The sequence below is a fragment of the Nicotiana tabacum genome, chromosome 24 (genome assembly GCF_000715075.1).
Source record: "Nicotiana tabacum cultivar K326 chromosome 24, ASM71507v2, whole genome shotgun sequence".
NCBI lineage: Eukaryota > Viridiplantae > Streptophyta > Magnoliopsida > Solanales > Solanaceae > Nicotiana > Nicotiana tabacum.
The window spans coordinates 29961244-29978170 of record NC_134103.1 but is presented as its reverse complement, the minus strand read 5'-3'; the positions used below and the strand labels follow the sequence as shown (position 1 = coordinate 29978170).

Sequence of the window (16927 nt, the reverse complement as noted above, 5' to 3'; positions counted from 1 at the left end):
CCTTAACATATTTAAACATATTGCAATATCTTTTATATTAATATTTAATCGATATTTTTAATATATTATTACTTAGGTTGATACATTTTCTATATTATTATTTTATAAGTTAGTTTATTACATTATTTTATATGTTAGTTTATTATTTTATATGTTTGTTTCTTACTTAGTTATTTTTTGGGTATAATAGAATTAAATAATTAATTTTTATAACTATATATGTTATAATTAAGTATTCATATAAAATACTTAGTTTGACAAATATTGTTATTTTTATGTTATTTTCTTACATTTGTTAACTAAATTTCGAGAGATTTTGTGTTTGAACTATCATTTATTTCGAGATATTTTTGGGGTTAAGAGATAATTAAATAATTAATTTTAATAATTTAGTAATTATTCATATAACATATACTTAGGTTGATAAATTTTCTATATTAATATTTCATATGTTAGTTTCCAACATTTTCCCACTAAAGTAACACTAATCAAAATAGTCATGAACAAAGTCAACTACCAATAGCTAAAATTTATTATCACTTTGATTACTCTAAAAGGCACTACATTATAATTACGGGTACTATATTATAATTACGGGCACAACATAACACAAAAGGGCACTAAACAACAATAAAGTGACATATTAATATGCGTACAACAACAAAATCTAAATAACATTAATTATTCAGAAAATAATAATTTATCTAAATTACTAATGTTTAAGCACATAAATAATTTAATCCGTATAAATAACAACAAATTAATTAAATCACAAAAAAATCACGAAAAAATATAGACCATAGTAAAAAATAACTAATAAATATTTTTTTATAACAACTAATAACATTAATTAATTTATCTATTTTTAGCACATAAATAAACTAATCTGGATAAAAAATAACAAATTAATTAAATCATAAAACAATCATGGAAAAGCATAGACCACAGTAAAAAACGACTAATACGCATTTTTTATATATAAGTTTTACCAAAAAGTAAGGCGGAATACATCGATTTAAAAAATTTTGAAAGGTGAAAATTTGATGATTTGGGGGCAAAAACGAGCAATCCACTACGCGATAACCACTTAGATCCGATGTTAGCTTGCTACAATACGAAAAAGATACACTTTTTGTGGGACGAGTGAGCTCGCTTTTTTTATGTAGGTATAGCCCATATATAGGATGCGCTATACTATAGTGCGTCCTATATGTGCGCTATACCTCCCGGCCTTTTTGAGTTCAAATATAGCGCGGTACCTTAACGATTAAACGTGCCGATAAGGTATAGCGCGGTGAATAACCGCGCTATATATAAAATGATACACAATATTTTTTAAATACCCATTATACCACAATTTCTTTCAGCAATCTTCATTTTCCCGCTGTCATGTCATGTCTGTAATAGTACATATACGTACAAGTTTCAAGTGGGCCAAAACCAACTAATGGACTATGGCGGAAGAAGAAGAAGAGACGTGGTCCTTGACCTCAGGGCATAGGTTCAATTGGGACATATTCCTCAGCTTCAGAGGAGAAGACACGCGCCACGGATTTACCAACAAACTCTACAATGAACTCGTACGGAATGGTGTACGGACATTCATCGACGACGAAGGCCTGGATCGCGGCGAAGAGATCGCTCCGAATCTCTCGGCCGCGATCGAAGACTCGGCAGCTTCGATCGCCGTGATTTCACAGAACTACGCCTCTTCGAAGTGGTGCCTCGAAGAACTGGTGAAGATCTCGGAATGCAAAAGGCTATTACTGCCTGTTTTCTACGGAGTTGACCCGTCGGACGTGCGAAGACAGAAGGGTCCGTTTGAGGAGCACTTTAGGAAGCACGAAATTGTGGTGGAAGCGGAGAAGGTTTGTCGCTGGAGAGAAGCTATGAAAAAAGCTGGTAATATCTCCGGTTGGGATTCCATGATCTGGTATGTATATATATCCTTCATCCCTCTCTCTTCAACTGTTATCTACAAACAGCACAAAAAATAGTAAATGGAGCGGTACTGGTAAATAAAGTGGACGGACACTCATGAGGCATCATTTTCAAATTTTAGCTAAGTCAAACTAATCTGTGATTTTTTCACATATGCCTAAATTTTGATCGGTGACGAGTAACATATGGATGTACTGTAAAGGTAATTGAGGTGCGTGCCTAAAAATAGATTAGAATTTGTTTTTGTTATGAATCGACTGAATTTGAATGTCTAACACTAAGTATGAGCTTAAAAATGAAGGACGATAGCAAAAAGCTAAACACTTCAAATTGCATTGTGTGTGTGATAGTAATATTTTACACTTTTTCGTATAAATCTTAAAGAGTTATACATAAGAAAATGGGATTAATAATATGAAGAAAAAAAAATATGGCAAGTTGCCAGCAAAAAAATAGGTTAATTTACATTGATACAATAGAAGTTTTTTACACTATTAGATCTACGAAAGAATTCCCTGTTTAAAAAACTAAATTTCAGATTCTTCATTCATTTTTCTAACTTCCACTGGAAGTGATTTAGAAGTTAGATCGGCCAATTATGAATTCCCTGTTTAAAAAGGTAGATTTCAGATTCTTCATTTTTTAAACATCCACTGGAAGTGATTAACAACGATTTCCTACTTAATCGGTGTGACTAATCCTATTGGTCCGAGGTGGAGGAACTTCACCATTTAAAAAACCGTTACTCCTTTCACATTCATCAAATTATTTTTTGTTTATTGGTGATGGTCACGCTTTTCCTATCATTTCATGGTAACCAAAAGGCACGTTTCGGAAAACGTGACAAGTAATTGACTTTCCATAGCTGTCTTTTGAGATTGGAACGAGGGTCAATGGTTTGGTTTAGTGTTATTCTAAAATATTATATTATACCTACTTTTCGGTTAATTTGTCGTGTGTAATCAATCATACAGTTCGATTTGATTCAATTAATTTTTGATATTTTATTTTCAAAACGTTAGTCTGGATACTAAAGTTATTAGGATTTTCATTTGTCACCTACAGGTAGCAAATTTCATTATACCAGAAAGTTTTTATAATTCTCATGTTAAGAAACAAATGGAAGAAATTATTGTAAATTTCTGTAGGAGCATTATCTTTCTAATAGAGTTTTTATAATAGAAGAATGTTTTTATAATAGAGTTTTTAAGTCTTTCTACCAGTAGTCTGATAGAGTTTTATTTAGGTTTGTTAGCGGTCTATGTTGTGTTCATATTGTTATTTTGCATAGTTTTGTGTTACTGTACTTTTACTTATTCGTTGTTGTTATTATCTTTCTGGCATCTTTTGTTATTACATGCCTTTTCTTTTGTTTCTTTTCTGATATTATTGTCTCTTCTGTTGAGCCGAGAGTCTCCCGGAAACAGTCTCTCTACCATTTTCGGGGTAGGAGTAAGATCTGCGTACACTTCACTCTCCCCAGACGCCACTAGTGGGATTTTACTGGATATGATGATGATGATGATGATGATGATGATGATGTAGAAGCATTATCCTTTACCATCAATCTAAGTTGCTCGGACACGTACGGGTGCGAGTGTTCGATACGGGTGCGAATCTAAATATCGGATCCTTCGAGATGTAAATTCTAAGATTCAGGGATATGGATCTTAGTACAGATACGGGTACGGGGATCCGGTTAAAAATAATTCAAAAACTAAAAATATAAAATTATCTTTAAATTATGAGAAATTTTGTGAGAACTTACGTATACCGTGAATTTCTTTTTTGTTCTCAAACTATAGATTAATAAAGAGTTGATCCTAGATAAAATATGCTATTTTCTTCAAATTTACCTCTATTTTTGGTTTTGATTTCGAGAATCAAATTATATTTTATCTCGAAGTTTTCCATTCGTCGTGGTCAAAGTATCCAAAATTATTTGACCAAATCCGATACGGATCTCTTACCCACACTCATACTAGTGTCGTGTCGATACGAATGCGGCACTTAAAATGTCATGCCGGATCAACTTAGCCATCAATGCATATCAATGAAAGTTAACTTGAAGCCGATTGTAGTTTTTGATCTTGTTGCAAGAGAGATCAACAACCAGTTTCATCTTCTTATTGTAGAAGTTTAGACCACGACTAAAAATTTGAATATTTCTAGATAATAATTTTTCATCCATTTACGAGCTGCATTGACCTGTGGTTGACTGGCGAGGAGCGTCTAAATTTATAGAATCATATTCAACTTCCGAAAATTGTTCCCACAGTGCAGCTTTGATGCAACTGTTAATCTTTGCTCTACAATTCTGAAAATGTTCAAATCCATTGAACCCTTTCCAACTTTAATCATGTAACGTTCAAAGCTTCGATATTAAGAAAAGCTTTTGAATATATAGTGATAGTCATGTAAAGAATTTTCACTCTTATTTAATTACTTGAGAAACTAGTTATACATATATATTAACAATGGATAATAAGTACAGATATTTTTAGTGGGACCGAAAGTAATTTGAGAAAGAAGTTATAATTATGTTATGTATTAGTTGAGCTATGTACATAGTGATTTTCACTATACATACTCCAATATATACAAGTTAAAGCATAAGAAATACCTGTAAAAAACTGATTCATTTTATACTCTCATTTTACATTGAGGCTGAGGACTTGCCACAATTTATAATCAGCTGAGCCAAAGTTTTGCATTCATTATCCACTATCTTATGCATGAATAAGGTTTCTATAAGTTTAGTACACTACTTATACACTATAAGGGAAGTAAATAGACAAATAGTGTATCAACCAATTAAAAAGCTTTCACCAAAAATTGCATGTTGTACCCAGACTAGGTTCTTGATCTGGTTCTTCGTGACAAAATAAAAAAAATGGAATTTTAGTTGGAAAATGTTACGACCTCCAAAATCCCACCTTTGGTAGTCGTGATAGCACCTAGTCTTTAATGCTAGGTAAGCCTAACACACATTGATGATTTAACAGAAATAATGACTAAAATATTATATTAAACTGATAAATATCATAATAACACCAAACGGAATAACAATCACAAAATTTCCAAAATCAGTGGAACTTAGTCATAAGCTCTACTGATATATACTAGAATCTCTAATACAATATTGTTTTGATATGAAAATAAATAGTAGAAAAGATAATAGCAGAATGTAACTCCAAGGCTTGCGAGTGTCAAGCGGGTATATCTTGAACTTTCCGAAATATCTAGATCAACTCACTAGCGTCCGACAGAAGCAGAAGTACCTGAATCTGTACAAAAATGTGCAGAAACTTAGCATGAGTACACCACAACGGTACCTAGTAAGTATCAAGCCTAACCTCGGTAGAATAGTAACGAGGTCAGGTCAAAACACTTACTAGACATAGGAAACTAAGCAGAATATTAATATAATCTAATAACGAAAAGTAAAGAATTAAATAACAACAAACAAAATATGATATAAGGCTAACAACGGAATTTAAGGCAATAAAGAACATCAAAGAGTAAACATATGATAAGAACAACAAGTAATCAAATATGATCAAAACACAAGTAAAACGAATGAAGAAAAAACCACAACCGTTCAAATCAACTAGCCTTTTCAACATAGAATGTATAACAAGACCCACATCCCACGTACCGCACCTCATATTCACATTTCACAAGTCATAATCACAATCTTCCTTATATCATCGCGTGAGCCTTACATTTATTTTTAAGAAAATATTTTTTTTCTGAAATAACTACATACGCTTTAGCCCCCTTATCTGTGTGACTTCAAGTAATTCCCCTACTAGCAACACGCGTATAAATCTCACCTTATCTCGTCGCATGTGCATCAATACCCACCCTTATACCGCCGCATGCGCATCAATATCACAACACAATAATTGACTCGCATCACATATGCCCATATGCCACAACATTACCAAAATCAATAATACCAATGTTACCATAACACATAGCTCACGGCTCAACCACAATGTGTACATGAGTCTCAATAACAACAAAAAAATGAGAAATAACTCAATAAGGAAAGATATTCCAATAACTAATAAATTCCAACCACAAACGTATTAATAGCTCTCAACAATTACAACTTCAATAACTCAACAATGAATGTATTTTCATAAAATAGCAACTTCAATTCCAATGCATAACATAAGATTAACAATAAAAGAGATAGTATGAGATAGCAACTACGACTATATGTATGAGAACTCAAAAATGAAAAGATTAGCAAGTAGCAACAACTACCGATAAATACATATAAGAGTAACCCCGACAATGAAAACTAAAATATGTAATAACAACTTCAATTAGATGCTTATAAGTAGCCAAAGAGTCTAAACCAGTTAACTTTCACATATAAGCCTGTGCACATACTCATCACCTTATATACACGTCTTTCATATAATTCAAATAGTACAATCAATTCATACAAAGTTAATCAAGATACTTACCCAACTAGGTCAAATCAATACTCAAAAGAAGAACCCGTTTCATTCTCAAAACTTTTTTTTCTTTTTCAAGTTCAAAAATGCAACATTCAAGATTGTGGTATTCAAATTTAACTATTGAAAATTTATTGAATAATTGTTCTTTGACGGCACTCAATTTTTTAATCTGATTAATTAATGAAAGCACTATTGCGGACAAATTTTTTATAAGAAGAAGATGAAGAGTAACTTTAAGACCAGGAATATTTACCTTTTCGTTTCCCGCTTCCGATTCGGTGTCACTCATGGCTATCATGGAAACAACATCGTCAGTGTTAACCTTTTCAGAATCTGTGCTTATTAGAATCATTAGTGCCATATCAGAGTTCCTTCCTTCATATATTGCTAGCAGTCTTTGCCAGATTTTATTTGCGTATTGCTAGCTGAAACCTTATTAATTTCCTCAAGGCTAAGATATTGTATAGAATCAGTTTGGCCTTGGTATTTTTTTAGCATCAGCTTGTCGTCAAAATCGAACTCTTCTTCCATTTTGGCTACTTCCTTCCTTCGTTTTCAATTTTAGTTGACATGAATAAGTCACAATCATCCATATGTCATAGTCCTCAACTTGCAGAAAAGTTTTCATTCTATTTTTTCACCAATCAAAGTATTGTCCAATAAGTAGGGGTGAACGATTTATTGGAGCTCCCTTTGGCCATGTTTGTTGATTATTTTATTCTGTTATGGCAAACGAGGACAATGTCCCATCAGTCTTTTCATCTTCATCATGATCATCATCGCTTTCATCCTCATATGCAGCCAAGAGTGCTTGCTTCATGGCCTCTTCTGCAGCCTTCATTTTATCTACCTGAGCTTTATTGTATCCAGAACCAGACCTTGGTCCTTCTTTAGGACCTTCTTTTGTTTCTTGACATGCTCTTTTTTCTACTCAATTTTCCATTGTGGATAATCTTTGACTATGTGATCAAACTTTCCACATTTATAGCAGTTGTTTGAAGTTAGTCCTTTCCGGAGCCTTTAGTTTGTTAGGAGCTTCACTTTTTCTAGTTCCTTTTACAATTTTCATAAACCATTTGAATTGTCTAGCAGTAGACCTATATCAACTTCTTCTTCTCCATCAGAACCAACTTCTTCTGAAGCCTTAAGTACCAGCCTTTTGTCACTCTTGGGGTCATCTTTCTTTAACTACAAAGTCCTCAATTTGTGTGTCGTCAAGTTTCCAACAAGTTCATCTAGGATGATTTTACTCCACTCCTTTGCTTCCTCAAATGCGGTGACTTGTTATGCATAAGATGCTGGAAGTATCCTGTGAACTTTCCCGACCAACTCTTCAGATGTAAAAGTCTTCTCAAGAGATTTTAACTCATTTGTGATGACTGTGAACCAAGTAATCATATCTTGGATAGATTCAAAATCCTCCATGGTAAATAATTCAGTCCTTCAAGAGCATCTCAATTCTAAACTGCTTTACTTGAGTGGTTTCTTCGTGTGTCATTTGCAATGTGTCCCAAATCTCCTTTGTATTAGTGCATGTAGAAATTCGGTTGTATTCATCAGGACCTAGGCCGTAAATTAGCATTTTTTTTATCCTTATCATTTTTCTCCATGGTTTTGTGATTAATATTGTTGAATTCACTTTTTCCCTTGGAGATTTCTTTTTCCTTAGTATCAAGTTTGATAGGAACATTTAGTCCGTCTAGAACAATGTTTCACGACTCGTAATATTCAACAGTTAGGAAGTCCTTCATCCTCGCTTTTCACCAGCTATGGTACTAGTCTTTGAACAAGGGTAGACATATGGTAGATTGTCCCTTATTCATCCCAGGGCCAGGTGGTGCATACATCTTGTGAATCTCTCTAAGGTGTTAGCTTAGTAATTGAGAGCCTAATTGAGAGTCACCTTATATATATACACAATATTATTTTTTGATGAAGCGGGTTCAATTGAACCCGCTTGACACCACGTGCGTTTGCCACTGCCTGCAGTAAGTCAAATGCTACACATGTATAGCATACGGTTAGCAGTAGGTTTAATTAAGAGATAATCTCAGAAAATTTTCTAACCGAAATAAAATCTTCTTTATATTATATTTCCCATAAGAACTATACTTCCTTATAAATTTGACCTTTGATTGAGTATTCAAGTTCTGTCAAGATTCTCCAAGTATATACACGGCTGCCATATCATTATAATTAAAAGTCTATCGCAACTTGCGCGAAAATGAATCCGATCATCACTATGATTTCATACTAGATGCAGTACAAGAACCAACAAGTAGAACCAAGGGTCTCAGACTCACTCGACCTAGTCAACCAATTTCTTCAGTTTGTTAATTATCAAAAATAAATTCCAACAGTATCATTGTGAATTCTTCTAAAGTTTTGTATCTTTGATTTTTCCCTTTTAGCCTTTAACCAAATCCACAAAAGTATGTCCACCCCTGATTTTTTATATCATGAATTATTCATATAAACGTGACTGAAGTAGTAAAATCCGCATCTAAATTTATAAATTTGGTCCAAAATTGGGAAGTCCCAACATATAATTGAAGTGCACCGCACCAATATTTTCATGCACATCACATGCACGCATCTTAAGTGCATGAAAAACTTGGTCGCACATCTATCATGTGCGTTTTAAGTACAGTCATTTTTGCACTTAAGACGTATGCGTATAAAGTGCAGCCAATTTTTTGCACTTAACATAAGTTTCAAATATTATAAAGAACAAACTTCAATCATCAATTTGTTAAAGTAATAACTTGAAGTTTGAAACTTGTGCAAGTGATAATGTAGTATCGTGGAGTTTGAAACTTATACAAATCTACTCCAAGGTCGTTTGAAAGTTGCACAAGTGATACTCCGAAATAGTGTCCTTCAGATTCAATACTTATGCAAGTGAAACTTTTTGAAAAGTAGTTTGAACTTCGTAAATTTTCTTGAAGTTTTGAGCTGCCCATTTTCAGAGCCTTTTTTGCTTGTCCTGAATAATCCATTCCAATTCCCAGTGAACGTGCTTATCCCATTTCTTTTGTTGATCTTCTGAGTTTTCACGAGCAAATTTATAGAACAATAACAACAACAACAAACTCAGTGTAATCACACAAGTAATTTATAGAGTTTCAATATTTGTATGAATCACTAGGGTTTGTGGATTCTTAGTAATGCAAAGAGAAGTAAGTGAGGTTCTTGAAGGAGCTAGAAGGAGGAGACTATGCTTATTCTTATATCATGGGCAAAAGCGCAACAGAAGAAGAAGCGGGTGTATGTTGCTTCATTAAGTTGTGACTATTTTCTTAATTACTTTACAAACACTGGTTATATTACAATTAGCAGCCCTAAAAGTGGTTGTGAAAATCATCCAGAACATGTTTGTTACAATACTGTGGTTTCAAGATAATTTAGCCTTTGTGACATGGTTTGACAAAATTCATTTAATATGATTGATGTCATAACTTGCTTTTACACATCACTTGCTTATTCTAGGGACAAAAACTTTCTCACCTGACTTGATTGTTGTCGTATTTGTGCCAGGGAAGAATCAGAGTTAATCCTGTCTCTAGTCAAGAAAGTTCTGGAAAAACTCGATAATACACCGTTAGGGGTGGCAAAATATCCAGTAGGACTTCATTCCCGTCTTAATGAGTTACGCAGGAAATTGGACGTGAAAGGAAATGGTGTGAAAGTATTAGGACTATATGGAATGGGGGGAGTTGGCAAGACCACTCTTGCCAAGGCTTTGTACAATCAGTTTGTTGTTTATTTCAAGAAACGTAGCTTTATTTCAGATGTTAAAGAAATTGCAAGGCGCCAAAATGGTATGGCCACTCTTCAAAGCAAACTCATTGGTGATCTTAAGTCAGGTGCTTCGCCAATCATAGACGATACTGCTAAAGGTATCCGATCAATCAAGGAGTCTATGAATAATGAGCCAGTTGCTATTTTCCTAGATGATGTGGATAACGCAGACCAACTCCGTGTGTTGGTTGGCAGGAGAGACTGGTTTTGCCAAGGAAGCAGAGTCGTTGTCACCACTAGAGATCAAAATGTTTTACTCCCAAGTGTTGTAAACGAAACTTTTGAGGTAAAGGAGCTTTCTTTGTCGGAGTCACTTACGCTATTTAGTTATCATGCATTCGGAAGAGAGCATCCTCCTAAGAACTTTTCGGTTCTTGCTGAAGAAGTTGTAAAACTCAGTGGGGGATTACCTCTGGCTCTGGAAGTCTTCGGATCTTTGTTGTTCTACAAGAAAAGATTGAAGGAGTGGGAAGATCTCGTGCAAAAGCTGAGACAGATTCGCCCGGGTGATCTTCAACATGTCTTGGAAATAAGTTTTGGAGCTCTAGATGAACAAGAAAAGAGCATCTTTCTTGATTTAGCATGTCTTCTTCTTAATACAAGGCTTGACAGGGAAGATGCAATTGCGATATTTGAAGGTTGTGGCTTTGGCGCTGAAAGTGCAATCACAGAGCTCACAGCAAAATCGCTTCTCAAAATCGTTGATGGGAATATTTTATGGATGCATGATCAGCTCAAAGACATGGGAAGGCAAATCGTACTACGTGAGAATTTTGGAGATGCTGGTAAACGCAGTAGACTGTGGAATCATGGCGATATTTTGACTGTCCTTAAGAACCACATGGTATGGTCTTATGATCTAATTAACACCTTTTGTATTTGCAGTATTGCTTCACTTGAAGTTAGTACCCCTACTTGTACATTGAGATGAAATTTCTTGTTTTCTACATGGTGGTTAAACGGCTAATCAACAAGTGTTCTAGTGTTCTACTTGCTCGTGTTGCTTGCTCGAACACGTTTCAAATATCTTTTTATATTTAGTTTTGGACTAAGTTATACATTGATAGTGTAGAAAACATTTACATTTTCAGTTGATGAGAGATATGCACAAGAAGCTTCAAGATAACTAGTGTTTTCTGAAGCCAGTAAGCAAAGTGATCCATGAGTTATTTAGTTGATTGTAGCAGGTAATACACCCGCCTTTTCTATTTAAATGATCTATTTGTATAAAAACTTTTTACACCATTAATACATAAAAAATTCCTTAATTTAGTACAAAAGTAAGAAAATGCAGTCAAAAGATACCTTTATGGAACCGAGAAGCATTTTACTTGGCTTATCATTATTTAATTGAGCATTTAACTTTTTGTTATTTGTCTTCTAGCTTCCCCTCTTGATCTTTTGATCTAATCTGAACAAATTCTAGGGGACAAGAACAATTGAGGGCATTGTGCTCGACTCTGAGAAGAAGAATGATCTAAAACCTAAGGAAGTAAAGTGGATCTATTTGAAGAAAGTATTTAGAAAATATATTGGTCAAGGTATAAAGGAAAATGGTGTAACATTTTACACTAGAGCTTTTCAGCGCATGGTCAATCTGAGACTTCTTCAAATCAATCATGTCAAATTGGTCGGAAATTTCAAGCTATTACCTGCTGAACTGAGGTGGCTGCAGTGGAAAGGTTGCCCTCTGGAAGTTATTCCTCCAGAATTACTGTCCCGAAAGATTGCGGTTCTTGATTTGTCGGAGAGCAAGATTACACAGCTCTGGAATAAGAAAAAGTGGAATTGCTACCAGAACAAGGTAAATGAATTACTTCAACCAATCTCCTTTTTTACTAGCTTTGTTTGTTGGTATAAGTAGAAGAACTACATGTCTCCTTTTTGACAACTTTGTTTGTTGGTCTCATGTACTACAAGCTTTGTCAGGTAAGTGGCTAATTGTTTTTATGTCTCTATGAAGCCGAAGCACACAAGGAAAAGGTGCAATTTTTATATCTTTTTAATGGAAATGTTTGTTGGTTTGTCCTCCCTTATCATCCCCCTGGCTCATTTTCCTTAATGTTTATTTTCTTGGCTTTCATGTCTATTGATCTCAAAGTGTTATTCTGCAAGTCGTTTCCTTTTGCAATGACTGAGCAAATCTTCATCTGATAGATGGCAAAGCAGCTGAAAGTCATGAATCTACATAGTTGTCGCCAACTTAAGGAAATCCCTGATTTATCTGGAATTCAATTGGAGAGGCTGATTCTTGAACAATGCAATGAACTAGTTATGATCCATCCGTCAATTGGAGACTTGACTAAGTTGAACTATTTGAACATGAAGGACTGTAAGAGCATTTTGGCATTTCCAAATGACGTGTCTGGATTGAAACATCTACAAATACTTATCCTATCTGGTTGCTCAAGTCTAAGTGAATTACCAGAGGACTTGAGTGGCTGGAAATCTTTGCAAGAGCTTCTTCTAGATGGCACGGCAATAAGAAAGCTACCTAACTCTATCTTTCACCTGAAGAATCTTCAAATCTTGAACTTAAATGATTGCCGATCTTTGGAGTTGCTTCCTAGAGCCATTGGGAATCTAAGTTCGCTGAGAGAGCTTTCTTTTAACGGATCCGCTTTAAAGGAAATGCCTGATTCCATTGGAAATTTGAAAAATCTTGAGGAATTAGGCTTGAGAATGTGCAGGGGACTCATCTCACTTCCTGATTCCCTTGGCGATCTTAAATCTTTAGTAGGACTTTATCTTGATCACAGCTCCATAAAAGAATTGCCATCTTCTGTTGGTTTATTATCTCATTTGAAGTTCTTTACGGCCAGCAATTGCAAGTCCTTGAGTGAATTGCCCAATTCCATGAGTAACTTATCGTCATTGGTTTGGCTTTGTCTACAAGGGACCTCAGTTAGTGAACTAAATTTCCATTTAGGAAATTTCAAGTCCCTTGAGAAGCTTGAGATGAGGAACTGCATTTCAATCAGTTGTTTACCTGACTCAATTGGAAATATGTTATGTTTAACTACTTTGGCCCTATGCAATACATCGATTACTGAGTTACCAGAATCTATAGGCTTATTGGAACGACTTTGGATGTTGGAGCTGAATAACTGTTTGAATCTCCAACGTCTTCCGGCTTCAATTGTAAGCCTTAAGAGTTTGTGTTACCTATATATGGATGAAACTGCTGTCTCCGAATTACCCGATGAAATTGGAAAGCTTTCAAGCTTAAAACTACTGAAGATGAGAAAGAAACCACAGCCTAGAGTGGACGAAAATGAGGATGGTTTACATGTAGGAGAAAGCTCTAAGCGCGTTACTCTTCCAGAATCATTTTCAAATCTATCATCCTTGGAATTCCTAGATGCTCATGCATGGAAAATATCTGGAAAGATTTCTGATGATTTTCAGAAGTTGTCTGCTTTGGAAAAGCTCGACCTTGGACACAATGATTTTTGCAGTCTCCCTTGTAGCATGAAAGGACTTTGTGTTCTCAAGCGTTTGCTTCTCCCTAACTGCAGAAAGCTCAAGTTTCTCCCTCAACTTCCCTCAAGTTTGGAATGGTTAAATGCTGCAAACTGCTCCGCGTTGGAACATATAGCTAGCATATCAAGTTTGGAATATTTGGAAGAACTCAACTTCAGTAATTGCAAGAGGATAATGGATATTCCTGGCCTTGAAAGCTTGAAATCTTTGAAGAGGTTGTATACTCTCGGTTGCAACGCGTGCTTTTCTTCTATAAAAAGGAGGATTTCCAAGGTTCTTTCTCCTCCTCTCCTCCCCCCCCTCTTAGACAGCAGCATTATATATACATTGTTTTATATGAAGTCGACTAAGATTCTGAATGCAGGATTGTCTAAGGCATATGAAGTATCTCTGTGTTCCAGGGGATGAACTTCCAGATTGGTTTATTGAGGATGTACCTATTAGCTTCTCAACTCGCAAGAACCGCGATATCAAGGGGGTGATCATCGGTATAGTTGTGTCTCTGAACCAACAAGTAGAGGATAATTTCAGATACGAAGTCCCAGCGATCGTGGATATACAGGCAACGATTACCAGACAAGGTGATGTTGAACCTAAACTTAAGAAAACTTTGTACTTGTTGGGAGTTCCTGATACAGACGAAGATCAGCTCTATTTATGTCGATTTCAAGAATACAGTGATTTTACCCTTATGTTGGAAGACGGAGACACAGTGCAGGTTGGAATTAAAGAGCGTCCACGTTTTAATGGCCTCGAACTGAAGAAACATGGGATGTACTTAGTTTTCGAAAATGAGGATGATTTTGATGATAATGATGAGGATTTGTTTGATGAATCTCAGCAGTCTGTGTCAAAGAAACTTACTAACTTCTTTCATTCATTATGAAACAGCTCATAGCCAGAAGTGAATCCAGCATATTATAGAGTGGACTCCCAGAATCGGACAATATATATGATTTGTACAGAAAATTCAAAGAAGAATTTATAGAAATGTGTATAATGCTTACTAGCTACTGGCAATTATTTTCATAATCGAACTTAGAAACTTGAATATATTTGATTTTTGATGTGTGACCGCAGTATGCCAGAAGTGCACATATTGATCTAAAAATTCCACAAGACCTCTTGGTTATACTCATTTTCGAGGCAAATTTAAGTTGCCAGTGCTTAAGTGATTCATTAAATATGCACCTCTTCTTTTTAAACCGTTTTGACATTTTCACTAATTTGTGGGCACCAATAAGCACTATATAAACATATGATATTTTCATTATTTGTTAAGTTCTTTCTCGTTTTCATGCTTATTGCAGTCAAAGGGAATATTCAGAAATAGACAAATTCTTTCTAGTGTTATGAGCTTTTCTCACTGATTTCCTGCATCCCAAACACGTTGCCTTTGCTGGGATGAAAAACTTCTAATTAACTTCTGCACTTTTGCAGACACAATGTTGAAGATTGGTATCTAGTGGTTCTACATTTATCTGAAGGGAATCAGCTTAAGAGAAGCATGCATAATAAAAATCCAGCTTTTAACATATACCTAATATGATTCCTATTTGAGAATTCAATTAATTTTCTTTGGTTACAGTATATATAACTCCACTATGTGAGCAACCAAAGTCCCGGTAAAAGAAAAAGATTGTAGTAGGCCGGCACCAAGCGTAAAACTTGTCAATTCATGATGAGTCCCGTAATTACTAAAATAGTTGCAACTTCCCAAATGGCAAGGGTGATATAAAGTGGAAAGAGTCTTATAGTCTCTCATTTGTTTCGGGAACTTGTCTAATTTAGAGTCTAGATTAATTTGATCTCTTTGTATCTTTCTCATTTTATTTCGATTGTGCCCATAACTCTCTTACTTCTTTTTTATAATGATATTTTTATATTATACAATAGTCATAAATGACATCACAAGAAGTACAATATATCTTCTTTGAAAGAAATATCAAGCTGAATAAAATATTGAAGGTATTTGGGTAAGCTTATAAACACTTTTTAGCTTGTTTACATATTTGGTAAATATTAAAAATACTGACAAGTCAAAATAAATCATAAGTTATAAGCGGGTCACCCCAACTTATGATTTTTTTAGCTTATAAGAAACTTTTTATTTGACCAATCATCCCAGCTGTTGCCAATTCATCCTCCAACTTAACTTCAGTGGCTGCTGGGTTTTATAAAGCATGAATCTCTTGATCAACCTTTTTATGCGGTGTAAATATGGTAGGATCTTGGTGTTCTTAGTAGCCCATTCTCTAAGTACCTGATGTACTAGCAAGTCTGAATCTCCAATCACCAGTAGTTCCTGGATGTTTATGTCAATGGCTAACTTGAGTCCCAGAATACAATCTTCATACTTTGCCATATTGTTGGTACACGAGAACTTGAGTTTAGTGGATACCGAATAGTGTTGACCAGTTTCTGATACCCAGACTGCTGCGATGCCTACTCCCTTGAAATTCGTTGCTCCGTCGAAGAATAGTCTCCAACCATCATAAGCTTCTGCAATATCTTCCCCTATGAACAATACCTTTTCATTGGGAAAGTACGTCTTCAACGGTTCGTACTCTCCATCCATGGGATTCTCTGACAGATGATCGGCCAGTGCTTGCTCCTTGACGCCTTTTGAGTTACATAGACGATGTCGAACTCACTTAGAAATATCTGCCACTTTGCTAGCTTGGCTGTGGGCATAGGCTTCTGAAAAATATACTTCAAAGGGTCCATCCTTAATATTAGGTAAGTGGTGTAGGCACAGAAGTAATGCTTAAGCTTTTGTGCTACCCATGTCAAGGCACAACATGTACACTCCAACAAAGAGTATCGAGTTTCGTAAGGCGTGAACTTCTACTCAGGTAGTATATGGCTTTCTCTTTCCCGCCTGTTTCATCGTGTTATCCCAAGATGCATCTGAATGCTATGTCCAACACAGATAATTACAACAGTGTCTCCCAGGCTCTGGAGGGACAACACAAGAGGCTTGGATAAATATTCCTTGATTTTGTAGAAAGCCTTTTTCAGTCCAGCTCGTTTCAGCATCCTTTCTTAACATCCTGAAGGTTGGTTCATAGTTTATAGTTGATTGTGCTACGGAGCGACTGATGCAGTTAAGACGGGCCAAGAAAATTATCACATCTTTCTTGTTCTTAGGCGGTAGAAAATCCTGAATGTCTTTGATCTTTGATGGATCTTGTTTGATTCCTCATGATTGACGGTGAAACCTAATA

General features: G+C 35.2%; 2 protein-coding genes across 3 annotated transcripts; one reads left to right on the top strand and one right to left on the bottom strand.

The window, feature by feature from the left end:
• The first annotated feature begins 987 nt into the window (after window positions 1–987).
• Window positions 988–14771, top strand: LOC107768672 (disease resistance protein Roq1). 2 transcript variants are annotated; one of them, XM_016587814.2, is made up of 5 exons: window positions 988–1933; window positions 9954–11061; window positions 11644–12021; window positions 12375–13973; window positions 14102–14315. In XM_016587814.2, the coding sequence occupies exons 1-5, from the start codon at window positions 1455–1457 to the stop codon at window positions 14180–14182; spliced, it is 3645 nt and encodes a 1214-aa protein (XP_016443300.1). In that variant the 5' UTR covers window positions 988–1454; the 3' UTR covers window positions 14183–14315. The 2 variants fall into 2 exon arrangements, with proteins under 2 accessions (XP_016443300.1, XP_016443299.1); XM_016587813.2 differs by having other exon boundaries at window positions 990–1933; window positions 14065–14771.
• Window positions 14772–15819: 1048 nt separating this feature from the next.
• On the bottom strand, window positions 15820–16278 carry LOC142178083 (uncharacterized). The gene has a single exon (XM_075247411.1). The coding sequence runs from the start codon at window positions 16276–16278 to the stop codon at window positions 15820–15822; it is 459 nt and encodes a 152-aa protein (XP_075103512.1).
• Window positions 16279–16927: the final 649 nt, after the last annotated feature.